Below are 19,287 nucleotides of genomic sequence, written 5' to 3' on the forward strand. Positions count from 1 at the left end.
CCGGGCGTGCGCTCCGCACCTCCTCCGGCCTCGGCGGGTCAGGCGTCCGCGGTGGGCTGCGCGCTCCCTGCTCCGATCCCTGCCTGCGCGACGCCGGAGTGGCTCCTGCAAATGGTACCGAAGATGAGGACAAGGCGGCCTGAGGCGCGTGCCCACGAGGGACGGGGGCGTACAGTGACGGCGACCCCCGGGGGCGGCAGGAGGCAGAAGCTGGAGACGCCGGGAAGCGGGAGCAGCTCTCCGGGTCCCACGGTTTCCACAACCGTCTCCAACCAGACCTCCAGCTCCTTCCATCCCGGCGGCGCCCACCCCTGGCCATCGGTCGGCGCCGCCGGTGGAGCTGGGCTCCGGGAAGAGGCGGTCACCAAGTCCCCTCTGATTGGACGGCCGCGAAGTCCCAGAGGGCGCCTCCGCACTTTAAAGCAGGAGCGGCGCGAGGGAAAGGTAGAGCCCTCCGCAGCCCAGCCCTGCGCGCGGCAGCGAGAGGTGGGGAGGAGGGGGTCGGGGGGAAAGGAAAGAGAAGAGAGAGGGCGAGGGGGAGGAGGAGGAGAAGGAGGGAGAAGGAGGCGGAGGCGACCAGGAGGCGGGGCCGAGGCGGGACCCAGAGGCCCCGGCGCGGGGAGGCCCCGGGACCGACCGACTACCGGACGGACGCGCCAGCCGGGAGCGGCACCCAGGCGGCGGCAGCGGCCGGAGCGCGCGCGGACCCCGGGGCGGCGCGGGCCGGGCCGCATGAGCACCTGCCTGCCCGGCGAGCCCTCGGGCCCCGGAGGCGCGGCCATGGCCGAGCTCAAGTCGCTGTCGGGGGACGCGTACCTGGCGCTGAGCCACGGCTACGCGGCGGCGGCGGTAGGCCTCGCCTACGGGGCGGCCCGGGGGCCCGAGGCGGCCCGCGGCTACTGCGCGCCGGGCACGGGCGGCGACCTCCCCGCGGCGCCCGCGCCCCGAGCTCCGGCCGCGGCGGCCGAGAGCAGCGGCGAGCAGAGCGGCGACGAGGATGACGCCTTCGAGCAGCGGCGGCGGCGGCGCGGGCCCGGGGGCGCGGCGGACGGGCGGCGGCGGCCCCGGGAGCAGCGCTCGCGGCGGCTGAGCGTCAACGCGCGGGAGCGGCGGCGCATGCACGACCTCAACGACGCGCTGGACGGCCTGCGCGCCGTCATCCCCTACGCGCACAGCCCGTCGGTGCGCAAGCTCTCCAAGATCGCCACGCTGCTGCTCGCCAAGAACTACATCCTCATGCAGGCGCAGGCCCTGGACGAGATGCGGCGCCTCGTGGCCTACCTCAACCAGGGCCAGGGCTTGGCCGCTCCGGTGGCCGCCGCGCCCTTGACGCCCTTCGGCCAGGCCGCCGTGTACCCCTTCTCCGCCGGCGCCGCGCTGCCCTGCCCAGACAAGTGCGCCGCCTTCTCCGGGACGCCCTCGGCGCTTTGCAAACACTGTAACGGGAAGCCGTAAGGGCCCCGGGCCGCCCCTTCCTTCCGCACGCGTCCTTCATTTTACCTTGCCCCCATGACTGTGTCACCCTGCCCCCACCGGACCCCGCCCACGGGGAGAAGGCGGCCAGACCTCGCTCCCAGCCCTTGCGTGCTGAACTTTTGGGCCCGCGGGAAGCGCAAAGCGCATCCGGGCGCGGGATTGAACCGGACAGCGGGGCGCTGGAATCCATGCCCTGGAGCCCGCAGCGCCCAATGTGCACCCTCCCGACGCCCCAGCCATCGACCCTGGAGACGGGACGTGGGTGACCAAACGTGCTTGTCCGGGCGCCGCCGCTCAGCCTCAAAAAGAAAACCAGGATGGGCGCGACCCCCGGGCAGGTGGTCCTCCCCTGAGCCACCCGCGGAGCGCGGGACAGAGCGTAGCCCACCTTGGCGGGTCGTGGCCCTCGCTTTGGAGCGCGTCTTTGGCCCCCGTCGGCCGCTCTTGCCAAACCTCCCGGCCGCGCTCTGGGGGGGCGTGTCCCCGAGGACGCACCGCGCCTGGCACCTTCCCCCTCTGCCTGCTCCAGGACCCCCGCGCCGCAGCAGCAGAGCTGCGGGATGAGCCCCGACCCGGCCCCGCAGCTGTCGTTTTCAAAGAAGCCGGGCCGCGGCCGCAAGAAGACCCCGGCCAGGAGCTTTTCGGCTCCCAAGTCTGTTATGTTTGTTTTCTTGCTTGCCTAGAGGTGAGCGGACGCTAACGCCGGCTGCAGAATTCGTTCCCTAAACAGCCCCTGGGCTCCCCAGTCCCCAGTGCCCCCGCCGGATCGTCCACACCCTGGCGCGGCCCGGGTGGAGCTGGATGGAGACCTCGGCGCGCCCTCTGCTTAAAGGCGGCTGCATGGAGGAGGGGGCCTGGGGTGTCAGGGGAGGGCCTGGTCTAGCCCTGGCGACCGGCCAAGCCCCCAGCCCACCAACCCCGCACATTTCCGGGAGAGGAGACCGGGCCACGGTGAGTACGCTGGTGGGGGCCGCGCCCTGGCCGGTGCGAACCGTGATGGGGTCTCTTTTAAAGTCGGTGTGACCACGGGGTCTGTGTTTTTTAAAGTCGGTGCTCAACTCAGAACTCTGCCACCAGCCGGGGTCCACGCGCCGAGCACAGCCGGCCGGCCGCCCTGGGGGACCGAGCTGTCCGCGCCAGTTTGCGCCGGAGCGGCTCTGCTACGATATCCTGCTTTATTAACCCAATTTCTTCGGCTGTCGCTAATGCTATGCTAATAGGGAGAGAGGACCGCGGCCCTGCAAAGCAGCCTGTCTACAGCAGTTAACTTTAATTAATACATTTCAAAAGACGCTTTTGTATTTGCAAAATGAAGTGTGTGATTAAGTCTTATTCATAAAGACATATGCTTAATACTGGTTTTTGCTAATTTCCATATTTATTTCTTATTGTCTTTTTTTCCCATAACAGACTAGTTTATCAGTTTTGCACATTCAAAAAGCTGAGTGTTGGAAACTGTTTCAAATTTCTTTTAGATAACTGCATACCCAAGTGTCACCAACTTCTAGGGTCATTTCAAAGTGACCCTAAATCAACTTTATAAATTACTTATAATCTGAAACAGAGTTACTTATTCTGGTTAAAGTACATCATTTATATTCAGAATAAAGTATTTGATTTCAACTAATTTTTTGAATAATATGATTAAATTTTAATATCAATTTAAATAGTGTTCATTTGTGACTGAACTCATAATTTCAGTGTTCAGGGAGTTGTGTCAATTTGGGCCACGTGCTTCTAAATCACAGAGTCCCAAAAGTCTCTAAGACACAGACAACTGATCTGTAAGCAGCCGCTCAGCAAATGTACGAAATAATAAGAAAACGGTGAAGGAAAAAAATCTCTCTGCCCCCTCTAGGTGAAAAATAAGAATTTTTAAAAAGAGCCATTTAAGTAATCAGAAGTCCTTCCAAAAACTTCGTTTAAGTAAAAGTTAAATTAAATTTAAACTTTTTTTTTTTTTTCTTAAAGCTGCAAAGCTGTTTATCAACTGTTCTCCAAAAATGCCAGCGTGCTGTTCCCTGGGGTAGAGTGGAGGAGTTTTTCAAAGTGAAGTTTGGTGGGTTTCTTGACAGCAGCTGCTAATCAAGCAACCTGGAATATCAAAATAAATGTCGTTTGGCCTCTCCCAAGTTTGCACAGCAAACTCCTCATTCTAAGACAACCTAGACATTGGAAGAACATTCCCAGCACGAAAGGTCTGACTGCCCCCCTCCCCCCCGCCCCGTGGCCTGTTTGCCCCAAGTATAACCAACCAGGGGTGCCTATTGGCGCTGCCTGTCTCTGTTGCCAGAGACTCTCTGGAAACTTCTGATGAGGGTTCTGGTGTTTTCCCCGAAGGCTTGCTCTCCTACAGGTGTGGCACGAATTGCTATGAATGAACTTGAAAAAATTCATCACCCCGCACCTAACCCAGAGCTCGCCTCTCTCCAGCACTGGGGGAGGAATTAAGTAGGAAAGGGCTTTGCTTGTAGCTAGGATTTGACACAGCTTGTTCTCAGAGGAACAAGATATTAACGAGAGCCCTTTAAACCGGGGTTGCCCCAACAAGGAGAGTGCCGGCCACATGTGGAATCTTACAATTTCTGGTGGCCACGTTAAGAAAAGGAAAGAGAAGTAGATGAAATTAGTTTTAATGACTTTTATTTATTCCAACATAGCCCAACTATTATCATTTCAACATGTAATCAATATTTTTAAATTATTAGGGAGATCTTTCACATTCTCTTTTTTGTACCGAGCCTTCAGAATCCGGTGTGTCTTGCACTCAGAACCCGTCTCAATTCAGAACAGCCCATTTCAAGTGCTCAGTGGCCACGTGTGGCTTGTGGCCACCCCAGTGGAGATAGCAGCTCTAGATGGTAAAAACACAAAGCATTCAAAGTGCATTTGAATAATAAGCAGGAAACCTCCACCAATTCAGGGAATACATTCTAGTGCTAGACAAATAGGAAATGCTTTGTCCTAGTCACTCAATCCTGGGTCACCAAATCTAGCTGGGGCCGGGGCGGGCAGCGAGAAGAACCATCGTGAGTTTTCTACAAGAGTGGAAGCCGTGTGTCTACTAGTTGCTGGTCCCAGTGCATCAGCCTTGCACGAGCCAACCACACCCACACCTAGGGAGCCAGCGGCGTGACTGTGGGGTCCTCCCCACTCTGGCCAAGGGATTATCTTGAGCCAACAGAGCCTTTTCCTCTATTGACCCCACAAATGAAGGGGTCGGCCACACTGGCTGCTGCTTGAGTGACTCTCAGACCAAGATTCCTTCACGCTCAGGTTATGAGCCCGTGAAGTCTGGTTCCTGGGGGCTTGGGGCAGCCTTCTCAAGCCCAGTGGCTCCATAGGGGTCCCTGGCTGGGGTCAGAGGAGGCAAGCTGCTCCGCCAAGGTCCTGCACTCCATCTTCATTCACTAACCAACATGACCGGCGTGGCCCTGGCGCTTTTGGTTCACATGGTGCCCAAGATACTTTACGCCCAAAGATCTTTGTTTTCCCCGGTAGGAAATTCACGCACCTAAAACAGCATCCCTGGTTTCCAGTAATGGCATCCAGACTCTGAGGGCAGAACTCTACCCAAACCTGGCTCTGCCCCCAAGGACCAAGAGCATGGACCACACAAAGACCATCCAGCCCACACGAGTTCATAGACAGGCCCTCAAGTACCAGGCACGTGGCTTCCACTGTTTCATTTTGTTGATTTCATCCCAAAGGTGGGATTTCCTTTTCACTTCTTCACAGAAGAATCCTTGGGGAGCCTTGTTTCCCCTTAGGAGTAATCTTGACACTTGCTTTGCCAAATACGCCTGTCTTATTTCCTTGCAGGTTGGGAACGTTAAAAGAAGAGGTTCTGCCTCATAAAGGACAGATACTGTTTTCCTGAAATGATGGGGGAAATGCACCAACCATCACTCCGACCGGCACGGCCAGCCTGGCCTCTCCCTCGGCATCTGCGAGGGCTCCCACTGCAGCCTCGGAGCAGAGGCCCCTGGGCCCTGGTTAATCCAGCAGAGAGTGATTACAGCAATGTTATCATGTGAATTTGCTTGTGATATGTTTTTAGTCTTTAATCGCTTTTGGTATCCCATTTGAAGGGATGGAAATAGAGGGGTTTATGATGTATTAAATCATTTCTCCAACAATTACCTCTTTGGGCTCGTAACTCTAGATGTTTCAACTCCCCAACTAAAGTCTGTTCCATAAAGTTAGAAAGTTAATACACATTTGCACATTTAACCCCAAAGGAGCAAAACCCACATTACCATAAATGCAGAAAGGCTGAAATAATTAGCAAAGTTACCTTTGATCCAGTGTTTTCTCTGTTTTAAAAAGTGACTTGTGCTGTTTTCTTTCCAGTCTGAAGTGCCCGAGGCCTATGCATTCATATCACGGTATAAAAGCTGATTTTCGAGTGTGGCTCTCTGAGTGGGAAGATGGCCAGAATTATTCTGGAGGTTAACGTGAGGCGGGTCACACTTGTAAGGTGCACGCGTGCGAGGGGGGTCTCTGAATAAACCCTTTCTGCTCTGTGGTCGGCTCTGTGGAACTGACCAGCTGGTGCCTGGTGGGGCTACAAAGGGAAGCTGCTTCGTGGCCCCAGGGCCTCAGCCTGTGTTTCCTCGAGGCACAGCCCTCAGAACACAGTGCAGAGCCATGCGTGGGCCTCTGTCCCCCACGACACGCAAGGCCTCCTGTGCTGGCAGCCCCACCCAGTGCCAGCTGGCCTGCGCGGACCGTGCTGCCCCCGGGGACGGGAGCGCGGTCCTAGCTCAGGGCCCTCGCGGGGCAGCTCGCCAGTGCGCTGGAAGTGGCCCAGCCTTCCCAGTGGCCTGGTTCCGCCTCCAAGCCCTGTTTTGTGTAAAGCAATGAGCCCACAGTCAGTTGCTCTCCTGGGGGCCCTGATTCGGCCTGACGGGAGCCCAGGGCCCCCAGTTCCCTAGGACGGCTCTCGGTGCCCTAATGAGGCCAGGCCAGCCTGGGAACCTGGCTTCAAATCCCGAGACACATTCAGGACCCGCAAGACTCTCTGATGTCCACAAGGCAACTGCCAGGATGCGTTTTTGTCGCCTTCGTCACTCTGCAGCCCGCTGGCTTGCGGCACCGGAGCTGTGTCCTGGCCCTCCCCGTGTGTCCCTGCATTTGACTGCAGACGGCACCCAAGTTACAAGACCCCTGGAAACAAGCGGCCAGTCTCTGCACCTCGTGCATACAACCAGAGCCAGCGGACACCTGGGGACGCGAGTCAGGGTCGGGCTTAGCCCGCACCTGCCTGGGGGTCCGGAGAGCGGCTCGCGTGACCCAGCCCCGCATGGTCACTGAGCAGGCAGGAGCCAGGTCCCCTCTGCCAAAGTCACTCCAAGTCCTGGGACAGTTTGTACAGAGCAGCCTGGATGCCGTCCACTGACCACAAGCTGGTTGCTCAGGAGCGGACACATCTACACGGTTTAGTAATAGGGACGCAGAAACCCCACTGTCTGTGAGTCGCTCTCTGGCCTGTGGCACCCAGATTGTGGGTGGGAGGGGCCATGTTTCAAGCCTCTGGGTGTTAAGACCCTTCCTCCTTCCAGCACATCCCTGACCAGCACAACTGCCGGTGTCCTTGCAGCCCTCAAACAGCGGAGGGTTCCAGGAGGGCATCACAGACACGTGGGAAGGTGTTTATTTTCTGTTCAGGGGTCTGGGTTTCCAAATAAATGTAAAGCCTTTTACCTGCTGCCAGGATGTGAAAATCCCTGCTCTTCATACACCCCTGAATCTTTCCTCCGGGCTGTGGGGTCAGCAGTGATGTTCCAGAGCTTTCTATTAGCTCCTCCCCCATGTCAGGGACCTGAGGCTGCCAGATGGGATGAAAAGCGCCGTCCCAGAATGTCCGAGGGCTGCTTCCAGGCCCCCGGGCGCACATACCCTGGCTCGTTCTCTCTCTCTCTCTCTCCTGCAGCTACATTTGGGAAAAAAGAAGGGTCTATAACCCTTTGCCTCCCTCTGGGCAGCCCTATTTCCCTAACACGCGTGCTCCTTAAAATATCACAGATTTGGGGTCTCATGACCCTGGTCACTGCCCCCAGTGCAGTGCTGGTTGCATCTGGTTTGGGAAGGGATGCCTGACCCAGGAGAACAGCTGACCGGCCGCCTTCAGCCTTCAGCCCGGCCTGGAGCCCGGTGGACACAGGCTGGGGCAACCATCCTCTCTGCCTAAGCGTCACCTGAACTCACATGCGGGTGTGCGCGCGGGTGAGCACGTGCGTGCCGTGCCTGAATACACACGCAAGTCGCGCTGTAAACTGTTTCGTCCCCTGCCGAGGCCAGCTCGTGCCCGTGGGGGGCGGAATAGGAGCCCAATGCTGCTCGGCTCTTCTGGAAGGTGGGTGAGACGCCCCCTCGCGGGCAGCGGGCAGGACCCAGGAGAGGAGGTTTCCACCTGGTCTCAGGGAAGGTCCTCACGGTGCGGGAGCCTGGATGGCCGAGTGTGGCCACAGTCAGGAGTGACTCTGCAGAGAGGGGTCATGGAGAGCTACACGGGGGTGAGAGTGGTGTTCCCTGAGTTGCGGTCACTTCCCTGGTCACCCAGCCTGGCCAGCCCCAGCGCCAGACCCTCCCCACCTGACCCATAGCCCACCCTGATTTCAACAGAGGTAGCGGGGAGCCCTCCCCGCAGGACAGAGGTCTCCGGGCGTCGGGGAAGGAGGAGGTGCGGCTGCTGAGCCGTAGGAACAGGGGCAGGCGGGGAGCAGAGCCTCCTAACGAGCGTGTTGTCGGGCGATTTCGCCCTCATCCTCTGCTTAATCAGGCTGGTTAAACAGTGATTCTGAGGGGCCGTGCACCCCCTAAACCTGTTCGTCCTCAGGGCGCACTCCCGCTGCGCTGCGGGAGGGTGATGGGTAATTAATAGCGTGTCGCGAAGTGGCTGTGCTGACAGATGAGGGACACGGATGAACTTTCAAGGATGCTGACTTCATTAAGCGGCCTCATGACAGCCCACAGAACCGCCCAAGACGTCGTTTGAAAGGAGGTGCTCTGCGTTCAACTGCTCCTCGCCGCCCGCCCTGTAGGGGAAAGAACGATGTTTCCAGAATAATGACAAGTGAACAAACAAGGTCAGGGGACCCCGCAGGCGGCTCCGGCAGGCATTCTGCCCAGTGTCCTGGGCCAGGACCGCAGAGCCCCGGATCCGTTCCCTCCCCGTCCAGGGACCCTGGTGAGGCAGCCGCAGGCTCTGAGCTGTCAGGAGGACTGAAGGGGGGTCCTGACACGCGGCTTCGGCCCCCAACCCCCTCGGTGCTTCATCAACGCCAGCTGTGCTCTGGGCCAGGTGAGGTAACGGCCCCACGTCTGCAACCACAAACTCGGTGTGGCCCTTTGCTGAAGACCACGACCCCCCTCGGGCCACCAGCAGAGCCTGCAGTGGAGGAGATGCAGGGGCAACCACTCCAGAGGGGCCATCCGTTCATTCTTCACAGAGCTGCTGTTTCCTCTTTTTATTGTGGTGAAACATACTTAACATAAAACTTACCGTTTAACCGTTTTAAGTGTACAATTCGGCAGCATTAAGTACATTCACAAGGTCATGCAACCATCCCCACCATCTATTTCCAGAACTTTGTTATCATCTACAATTGAATTGAATTTTTTCAAGTCAGGCTTATTGACGTGTAATTGACACCCAGTAAAATGCGCAGCCCCTTAGATGTAGTTCCTTGAATCTTGGTAAACGCATACGGCCGTGAGCCACCACTGGGCAGGGTATAGAATCTTGCCCTCACCCCGGAAAGACCTCTTGTGCTCTCCTGACCCCAAAACTGCTGGTCTGCTTTCTGGCCCTATAGTGTTGCTTTTTCGGGAATGTCTTCTAAATGGAGCCTTAGAGTGTGAAATTTGGGGGTCTGGCCTCTTCACTTGGCCTAGTGTGTCTGAGCCTGGCCGAGGTTACCATCTGTGAAGTGGGGTGGTGATCTCAGTGGCACAGGAGACTTGGGGGAGCTGGATGAGGGGTCTCCTAACTCCTAGCCCCTCGCCTGCCCCCACGGGCCGTGCGCTGCTGTCACCATGACCCTACTGCACCCACCGTGGGTGCCAGTCTTTGAAAGTCATGGGCCAGCTTGATTTCTGCAGAAGCAGCCCTGTGTGAGCCGTTGTGACATCAGAGGCTTTGGGGGAGGAAGTGAGCAGCCCCACCTTGCTCTTTATGCGACGGTTTCCAAAGATGGCTCCTGCTGGCCGTCCAGGACAGCCCCAGAACGAGGCCCAGAATCCACAGCCGCGTCGATGCCGACTGCCTGTCTGTCTTCTGAATTTCTTCCTCTTTCCAAAAACACGTCCTCTCAAGGAACACCTGGGCGTGGTTTCCCCAACAGGGTGAGGGGTGGTGAGGGTTTGGGAAGGAGTCGCTGAAATGGTCCAGGCTCGGGAAAGGCAAGGGGGGGTGACCGCATCCGGCCCCCTGAGCTGGCCCGACGGCCACACGCGTCCTCGTGAGGGGCCAGAACAGCGCGGGCCTGCGGTGGGTGCCCTAAGCACTGATTAAATGAGGATGACAGCAGTGGTCACGGAGGGGCCCCGGGAGGGCCAGGAGGCAGGTGCCCCGTGATATCACTTTTCCGTGAGCTCAGCGCCCCGGGTTGCCACTAAGCTGCTTGTCAGTTAGCGTTAACCTGGAGACGCCCAGCCCCTTACTGGGAACCACGAAACAGAAGCCAGAAACCACGGACTCTTGTAAGGAAATGGGAAACGCTGACACGCATGAGAAGGGCCTCAGCCGGAGAGATGCGATCAGATCGTAGCTGGGAGATAAACCAGGGCCCAAGGGGCCACGCCTCACAGACACTGTCTCGGCAAAACGGGAACGTGCCTGAGGGTTTTCTGTTCGAATCTGGTGTCAGCTTTTTTCTCCTGTTGTACTTTTTTGATAGAGAAAAATATGGAGAAGGCTCTAAGAAGCAAAGTGCCTGTAACAGGCTGTCGTCAGGGTAAATGCTGATGCCATTTACATGGGCTGCGGCCACGTGTGACCTGAGTGCCCCCAATACGCCGCCTGCCTTGTCCCGGTGGGACCTGCGGGTGCCCAAGGCACAGACGTCAGCGGGAAGCTGTCTTCACAGACAGGAGGCGTTCCTAATCCTCCGTGTGGCAGCTCAGTTATCTGTCCGGTGGCGAGGGGACGTTATGCATGAGGCTGTGATTAAATTTCCTCATGTAATGACCCTAAGTAAATCTTTGCAATTTTCATTTTGCGGAGATTTAATATAGATCGGGGCCCTGTTGTTGGCTCCCATTTTAATCCCAAATCACTCATTAGATGAAGACCAGCAGACAGTGGGCGAGGCCTGTGGACTGAGCCGCAGACTGGACCTACAGGAGCGCGTCCAGATGGACGGCTGCTGCCCTCGTTCCGTGATGGGCGCTAATCTCAAACCCTGACCTGCTTCCTCCCCATTACGCATATTAAATGCAGCCAAAATTCTGGGGGTGGTGCGGTCCACGCCGCTCTCCCCAGATGCCTCTGGCTCCGACCCCGCCTGCCTGCTCCACACGGAAGCAAACCCGCCTGGGAGCCAGGGCCGGGCGGTGCCCACTGACAGATCCACCTGGCCGGACACCCTAGCTGAGTTGCCAGGTAAACACAGGAGTCATTTTGAGTAAGACTCTGCCTGAAATAATTGCATGGGACATACACTGAAAACGTGTTTCTTGATTATCTGACGTTCAGATTTCAGTGGGTGTCCTGTATTGGTATTTGCTGCTCTAGCCACTGTCCTCGGCCCCTGCACGCTTAGCCCTGAGCCTCCCTGAAGCCCACTGACCAGGGCCACTCTCGTGGCTGCAGACCCCACCCTGGCAGCCCTGCCTCCAAAGACTCAGTGGGTCTCCTGGGGGCCAGATGAGCTACAGCATAGCAGTCCCAGTGTAAAATGAAAATGTGGGATCCTAGTCCCAAAATGATTCAGAATTACAGGATGGCGACAGCCTTCTGAGTGGCGGGCTCTGGGCACACTGTTCAGGCCATCGCCCGCGAAGCTGGTCCTGCTGGGGGAGGAGGGTCGCAGAGCCCACCCAGGCTGCACGCCCAGCCCGATCAGGACGCCCCCTTCCTACCATCCTCCTCCTCCTCATCCCGCACGACCCCTTTCATTCCGGGACCCAAGAGACACCCCACACACGGGCACGCACATGCACACACACTCCACATGCATGCATGTACCACATATTCAGATATGTGCTCACGTCTGCACGCACACGAAAACATGCACACTTTTGCACACATCCACACACATGCTCACATGCGTGCACACGCCTGCACACACATGTACTTCCTTTGGACACTTTGCTCATTTGGGGACATGGTGACAGGTCTGGCTTAGCTGTGTCGCCCTCTCTGTGGAAAGGCAATCTGGCCTTGTGGAAAAGGCGCAGGCCTTGGGCCAGCAGTCCTGCTGTGGGAACGCGTCCCTCGGCACAGTTGGGACCCTGGAGAAAGACATCTCCAAGACCTCCTGCCAGCGACAGGGCCAGGAAGCCGCTTGGCCGCACCCATGGGCCAGAACCGGGATGATCACATTCACGGATACGGGCCGTTTCCACGACTGACCACGTGAAAAAGCAGCAAGAAGCACTGTTTACAACAGGCTTCAAGGGGGGATGTTTACACAGATGTAAAGTCTCTCTGGAAGGACGAGACCCTGGCCTGAGGGGCTCCTAAGGAGGGGGCTCAGGGCCCGGCAGGGAGATCAAAGGGGAAGTGGCTCCTGGTGGGTACTTCTATACTCTGAGCCCTCTTCCCATCACCGGGAATGTCTTTAATTAAAACCAGAAAGCAGCAGTCATGGGCTGAGTGGTGGCCCCCAAATATGTCCACATCCTAATCCCTGGACCCTGCAAATACTACCTTATATGGCTGATGACAAATTGAGATTATAAAGGAGTGACCACAGTTCAGGTGAACAAAAGTCGAGTCAAGCGGCCATTGAGGATCTGGTGTCAAGACGCGGCCCTGCCCCACCGAGAACTTGAACTCTCTCTGAACTGTACCAGGTCCGAGGACACCACCTGCCTGCTGCAAGCCTGTGGCCTCAAGGTCTCCCCTGGTGACTATGCAGCCATTTCGGACCCCAACCAGCAGCCTCACTTCACAAGCAGCCTCACTTCTCGCCAGCTCCAATTATAATTCTTTTTTAAAAAATTTATTTATTTATTTATTTATTTTTGGATGCATTGGGTCTTCGTTGCTGCGCGCGAGCTTTCTCTAGTTGTGGTGAGCGGGGGCTACTGTTCGTTGCGGTGTGCGGGCTTCTCATTGCGGTGGCTTCTCTTGCTGCGGAGCATGGGCTCTAGGCGCGTGGGCTTCAGTAGTTGTGGCACGTGGGCTCAGTAGTTGCGACGCACGGGCTTAGTTGCTCCGCGGCGTGTGGGAATCTTCCTGGACCAGGGCTCGGACCCACATCCCCTGCATTGGCAGGCGGATTCTTAACCACTGCGCCACCAGGGAAGTCCCTCCAATTATAATTCCTGATCAACAACTCACGTAACTAACTGTAACCTTGCAGGTTTTGCCTTTATAAGTTCCCCCCATTCTGTACTCTGACAGAACACAACTCAGGTGCTTCTTGAATCTGTGTCTCCCAGGCTGCAGTCCTTACAAACCCCAAATAAACACCTTTTAATTTCAATCAGGTCTCCATTTCTGAAATCTTGGTTGATATGCCAAAGTGTATGATTAAGGATCTTGAGAAGAGGCAGCTACCTGGATTATCCGGGTGGGCCCTACATGCCGTTACGTGTGTCCATATAAGAGAAGGCAGAGGGAGTTTGGGGACTCGAGCCACAGATGGACGGCCACGGCCAGAGTGGGCCCCGGCAAGGATGACCCTCCCTGGAGCCTCCGGAGAGAGCACGGCCCTGCCTGCACCCTGACCTTGGACCTCTGGCCCCCAGACTGGGAGAGACTGCTTTTCTGTTGTTCAAACGCCAGTCTGTGTGCTCCACTATGGCAACCACGGAAGCCACTGCAGAGCCCACCCTGGAGGGTACAAGGGCGCCCACCGCCCCTCGTGGCGCCGCCGACTCCTTCGTGGCTCGGCCAGACTCCTCTGTGGCTTTATTCTCCCAGAGGAACAGGAGGGCAGGGAAGAGCCAGTGGCGACTGCTCCAGGCCCCTGGCCGACTGCATGCACACCACCCCCTGGGTGCACACAGCACCCCCGTCCCGTCTGCAGGTCAGCCCGCAGGTCCCCAGAAACAGTGCAGAGCCGCTTAGATGGACCCACGGCCTCTGCACCACCAGGAGCCACGTCGTGGAGTTGTGGGAGGGTCACGTGGACTCAGGCCCTGACAGTCATGTGATGGGCGCGCCTGCTGGACGCTCCGGCAACCCCAAGGCATCAGCTGTCCTAGGAAAACCTTCTTCATGTGTCACAGGTGGGAGGTTACAGAGCAGGTGAAGGGCCGTCTCGGGTCACGGCAGCTGCTGGGTCCCTCTGAGTCCTTCCCTTCCTTCCTTCAACAAGCACTGCCCAGTCGAGGGAGGTGGATGACTTCCCTCAGGAAGGGACTCCGCAGGGTCCCAAACCCCCCAAAGGGCTGGTGAGGCAGGACCAGCCTTGGCCTCTGACCCCCAGGGGTAGATTGTGACCCACCCAATGGGGTCCAGCTTGTGGTGGGAGGTGCTTTACCATGAGCAGAGCCGGTGGGGACATGGGGAGAGGGGAGGAGGCCCTAGGGCAGAGACCGGGGGCCAAGGGGTCACCAACCCAAGTGCTGGTCACTCCACAGCAACCTTAACATTTTCTTCCCACCTGGAGACCTGACTGCATCCTTACTGGGTGTATCCGGTAGCTGTTGCTGCATTACAAATAAGCCCAAAGCTTCGCAGCCTGAAACAATAACACTCATTCGTTATCTCTCAGTTTCTGAGGATCAGGATTCAGGAGCGGCTCACTCAAGGTCTCTGGTGAGATGCAGTCCAGCTGTCAGCGGAGGCTCTGGTCATCTGGAGGCTGGACTGGGGCTGGACGGTCCCCTTCCAGGTTGGCTAGATCACGCAGCCCTGGGCTGGAAGCCCCAGTTTCTGGCCCTGTGGACTGTCCACAGGGCTGCCCCAGTGTCCTCAAGACAGGGTAGCTGGTCCCGGGGCCAACAGTGACAGATAACCTCGTCTTAGAAATCATAGACCATCTCTCCCACCACTTTTTATTCGTTAGAAGCACATCATTAGGTCCAGGCCACACTCAAGAAGAGGGAATTAAACCTTCTCCTGAGGCGAGGATTGTCAAAGAGTTCAGAGATGTATTTTAAAGCTACAACGTTAGCAGAGTTCACTTGAAGGGACTGAAAGAAAATCCCCCATAGATACCCCATCCTACATGTAAAAATGTTCCCACAAACAATCACAGGGTCTGAATTCAACCTTTAGATGTTCATTTCTTTGACTTAAGCATAAGTCAAAATCAAAGTGTCCAAGTTCTATAGTTGGATGTGACTGTCTCAACAAAGGGTCACATGTGAGGAGCCTCCTCATCAACCCTTTCCAAGGGCAGACCGCTATTGTCTCTCTGGGGATCTCTGCTGACTGTCTTCTGGGCCACATCTGTCCCCTGGGCCCCACCTTCAGTGCCTGGGTCGTGCTCGGAAGTAGGAGGCATTTGATAAGCAGATGTGACGTGTCACCCTGGACCACAACAGGGTCCCCAGCCACCTCCAGTGAGTCCCCCGGCCCCCGACGCCCAGCCCGAGCACTCAGGAGGCACAGCGTCCGATACACTGGCTCCATCAATCCCCTGCTATCATCCTTTATAGGCAGCAATAAATGCCGCACTTATTACCGGAATGGGTTTAACTGCAGTAATGACTTTGTATCACAGGAGCGGCCATTCTGGGTCTGATATAAAAACCACAATACTAAAACTTCCTCTGTGGTATTTTCGTTAAGTCTCCATTGTTCTGAAATGCAGGCTGTGCTTGAACATTCTGGAGGGGGTGCTCTGCTGGGACATGGAAGGGGGTCCCGGGACTGGAACAGCCCACAGCCCTGTCCCACTGCAGACGCTCTGCTCTGGCTGGAAAGGAGGAGGCTGTGCACAGCGGATGAGCGTCCCCGACCAGGTGGGGCCCAAGGCCTGGACCAGCCGCTGGCCGCCCAGAGCCTCAGCATCCTGGGTTGTGAAATGGGGGTTAAGACTCTGCCGGGCCGGGAGGTGCAACCCACCCCTGCCGCCCGCGGGACCAGCAAACACCCAGTGGGCTCCGCCCTCTTACTAATGGCCCGCCTGGGTCCCCTGGCATCACGTGAAGGGTCGATCGGGGTCCCAGAAACCAACTTGTGTGTGACTTTCCCAAAGATAACGCTGTCCTCCAGGACATGACCCTTTTTCTTCCCCACGTGGATCAGCTCCCGGGATTCATTCGGACCCTCACTAGGTCACCAGACACCAGGGCTAACTGGGGTCCGTGCAGCCACGGGGAGGCCACGGGGGTGCAGTGCTTCTCAGATGCTGGGACCCAGGACGCAGTGGCCTGAACCAGTGCCCCTCTCCCTGGGCTCTGCAGGGGTCCCTCCTGAGCTCAAGGTGATGGGGACACCGAGGACCACCCCACTGTCACCAGCATGGTCAGAACCAGCAACTTCGGGGTGCAAACGAGACCAGGACCAGCGCACCTGGAAGACCCGGCTCGTGTACCCCCTCCCGCCATGGGCGAGGCCAACCGTCCCACCCATCCCAGACCCTGTGGTCAGTTCTTCCTGAGCTATGCACACAACACTTGGAGAGCAGTGTTGGAACTCAACCCCAGGATTTAAAAAAAACAATCGAGTTCAGGCTTTCTGCTGATTCGGGTAGCTCTCAGTATATACCCCTCCCCCCCAGGGCCTCCCATCCCCCAGGTCCCCCTTTCTCCTTCTCTTCCTCTCAGTCTGGGGAGAGGTCTGCCTTCATCACGGGAGCCCTGGGCTGACGTCTCCCTCTGCCCAGGCGAGGACAGTGGCCTCCGTGGGTCCCTCTGTCTCTCGGATGCTCCTGCAGACTCTGGAGGACTCTTTGCAGCCAAAGCAAAAGGATCCGCCACCGCGAGAGGCACCTGCCCCACAGCAGCCCGACCACGAATATTGACAGCCCTTCCTTTGTGACATGAGTCCCGCCCGGGCCTGCTGCAGAGCAGAGTGGCGGCCGCTCTGAGATCCATGCAGCTTTGTTGAGTGTCAGGACGCATGGCGTGACAGATGGACGCTCGCCTTCAAACCCCTGTGCCCGAGCCCGGCGCTGAGGGCCGGGATGTTTCTAGTATCACACACTTGCCTCAGGGCTTGTTTTAAATCCCACTTACCAGGGGCTCCGGCTTTTTATCAGTCAGACGCCTTAAGCGCTTTGTCAACTTGGACATCTGGCCGCACAGTTTAAAAATTTTTTATTTGCTAAAATATTTAAGAGTGTGGCATGGGTTTTGCTGGGGACTTGGGCTGCCAGGCATATGTGGATGCCAGCCACTCCAACAGAGAACCACTGAGCCCCTAGGCCGTGGCCCTGGCAGCGGCAATAGCAGGCCGTCCTGGTGGGCGCGGCTCCTCTGGCTGAAAAGTTAGTATTCACTCCATTCGGGCTGGGAATGCTTTGTTCCTCTCGAAACCGGGAGCAACTGAAGTCCGAGGGAGGGTCTGTGGACTCCCAGGACAGTCACAGTTGAAAACAGGATGCAAGTCCTTGGACACACGCGTCCACGCAGACCCTTGACACACTCCCCGCGCTGTTCAATACTAAAAAGGAGCCAAAACCGGGAATCGACCAAATGCGCACCAGCTATGATCAACAAAAGGGGTCCATCTAGATGTGGGCTATTACTCAGCTACACACTACGACGTGGATGAACCTTGAGGGCATTATGATCAGGGAGAGAAGCCAGACACAAAAGACCACACAGTGTGTGATTCCACTTGCAAAATGCCCAGAATAGGCAAATCCAGGGAGACAGAAAGTAGATTAGTGGCTGCCAAGAGCTGGGGGTCAGAGGGGGTTGGGGTGACTGCTAAGGGGTACAAGGTACCCTTTTCAGGTGAAGAAAAAGTTCTGGAAGTTGATAGAGGTGTTGATTGCATAACATTAAAAGTAGGTAAAGTGGTAAATTTGTAAAAGACAGTCACCAAGATGAGATGATGCTGGTATTGATTGTAACGGCCTTAACCCTGATTGATTACCAAAGGTTGTTAATGATCAAGGGTCCCCGGGGGCTGGGCGCAGCTGTCTGCTGAGGACACAACAGTGAGCAAGAACAGCTGGGCTCGGCTCTGGCAGAGCTCACAGTCGAGAGCAGGCACAGACAGTAACCAGATAAGTTAGCCTGAGACGAAGGAAGGCTTCCCGGAAGAGGTGACCTTGGGCGGAGCTTGGGAGAATGGGGGTGGGGGATCCAGGCAGAGGAAGAGCAGGTGCAGCGGCCCCGAGGCAGCAGCATAGCCCTAAGGGATGAAGGAAGGATGACCCGGTGGAGAGGGAAGAGGTTGGGAGGGTGATGCCAGGTGCCCGGCTGAGCAGAGGTCAGGGGTGCAAGCAGAGTAGGGAGGGTCCCCAGAGCAGTGGTCACCCCTGTAGGAAGAAGGTGGGTTCCAGGGCAGCTCGCGTGCCTGGAATCAAACCTTTCCCTGAGCCCTGCCATGGGCCAGGCCGGGGAAGTTCCTCCCATAATGGCCTTGTTTTAGCCGTGGTCCCTCACACTCTCCAGAGAGTGACCCCAGGGTCACTGGCAGAGGTCATGCAGCTTGCAGGCAGGGCCTCAGCCCAGGTCTGGGTCCAGAGCTCCCGTCCAGGCTGCAATGAGCCTGCCAGCTCCAGTGAGGACCCCGGGATCGAAGACTCCTGAGAAGTCCCGAGAGGCTGGCCAGGGCCGTGGGGCTACAGTCTGGCCCTGGCAGCCGAGGGCCCCCAGTGTCGGGTAGGGGGCTTGGTGCCAGGTGAGGGCGCATCTCCATCTCACACCCTCTCCTGGACCACCTTAAGGGGCCACCACCGAGCTTCACACACACGCCCCCTTCCAGAAGCAACCAGAACCCCCTGTGTGTCCAGTGAGGCGTCTGCTGCTCGGACCAGAGCAGATCCTCCTGCCCACCTGGCTCCTTCCGGAGAGTCCTGAGGGTCAATTCCAGGACGAGGGGGCCATGAGACGGATCTATCTTCGCGTGCTAAGGAGGCATTACCCGGGAGCCCTGGGAGGACGGGAGTTACAGCCCGCAGGTATGGTCCTGGGGGTGGCGACCTCGGGCTACCGGGGCTGGGTGGGGCGGGCAGGGGAGGCTCTCACTTGTTTTCTGGCCTAAACATAAGACTTTCTCCAGGCTCATCCCACTGCCCTCAGACTTGGGACCAGAGGGAAGGACGCTTGGTACCGGGACTGGACCTCAGACCAGAGATGGAGGGGATGCTCCCGACCACGCCCCCTTGGGGAAGCACCAACTCCTGGGCCCTTGCTCGGTCCAGCCTCCAGCAGAGAAGGGGACCCAACTCTGGGGCTGCACACAGTCTGAGGACCCCATCCCCAAACGCCCACCCCAGGACCGGGCCGACGGGAGACGTCGAGAGGGACAGAGTGTGGAAGGACGGATCCTGGACGCCAAAGGGAAACTGAGCCCCATTGGGTCTGGAGCATCCACCTGGCCATGAGAAGGACACTCCTGGGAGGAGGCAGAGGGGAGGAGAGGCTGGAGGAGGGGCCACTGTAGGGCACAACCTGGGGAGACGGTCCAAGTGGCTGCGGGTCACACGTCCCGTCCCCAGAGAGGCCGGCGGTCAGCGAGCAGGGCTCCTGCACCCAGACCCCGCCGGCCTTGGATGGGCCCAACCT

General features: G+C 57.6%; 1 protein-coding gene across 1 annotated transcript; it reads left to right on the top strand.

Annotated features, from left to right (window-relative positions):
- Positions 1-732: 732 nt before the first annotated feature.
- Positions 733-1,455, top strand: BHLHE23 (basic helix-loop-helix family member e23). The gene has a single exon (XM_061209919.1). The coding sequence runs from the start codon at positions 733-735 to the stop codon at positions 1,453-1,455; it is 723 nt and encodes a 240-aa protein (XP_061065902.1).
- The last annotated feature ends 17,832 nt before the right edge of the window (positions 1,456-19,287 follow it).

This window comes from Eubalaena glacialis, chromosome 13 (assembly GCF_028564815.1).
Source record: "Eubalaena glacialis isolate mEubGla1 chromosome 13, mEubGla1.1.hap2.+ XY, whole genome shotgun sequence".
In the NCBI taxonomy this organism is placed as follows: Eukaryota; Metazoa; Chordata; class Mammalia; order Artiodactyla; family Balaenidae; genus Eubalaena; species Eubalaena glacialis.

Coding starts and splice junctions, on each gene's coding strand:
- BHLHE23 (XM_061209919.1), top strand. CDS start 733: ATGAGCACCTGCCTGCCCGGCGAGCCCTCGGGCCCCGGAGGCGCGGCC.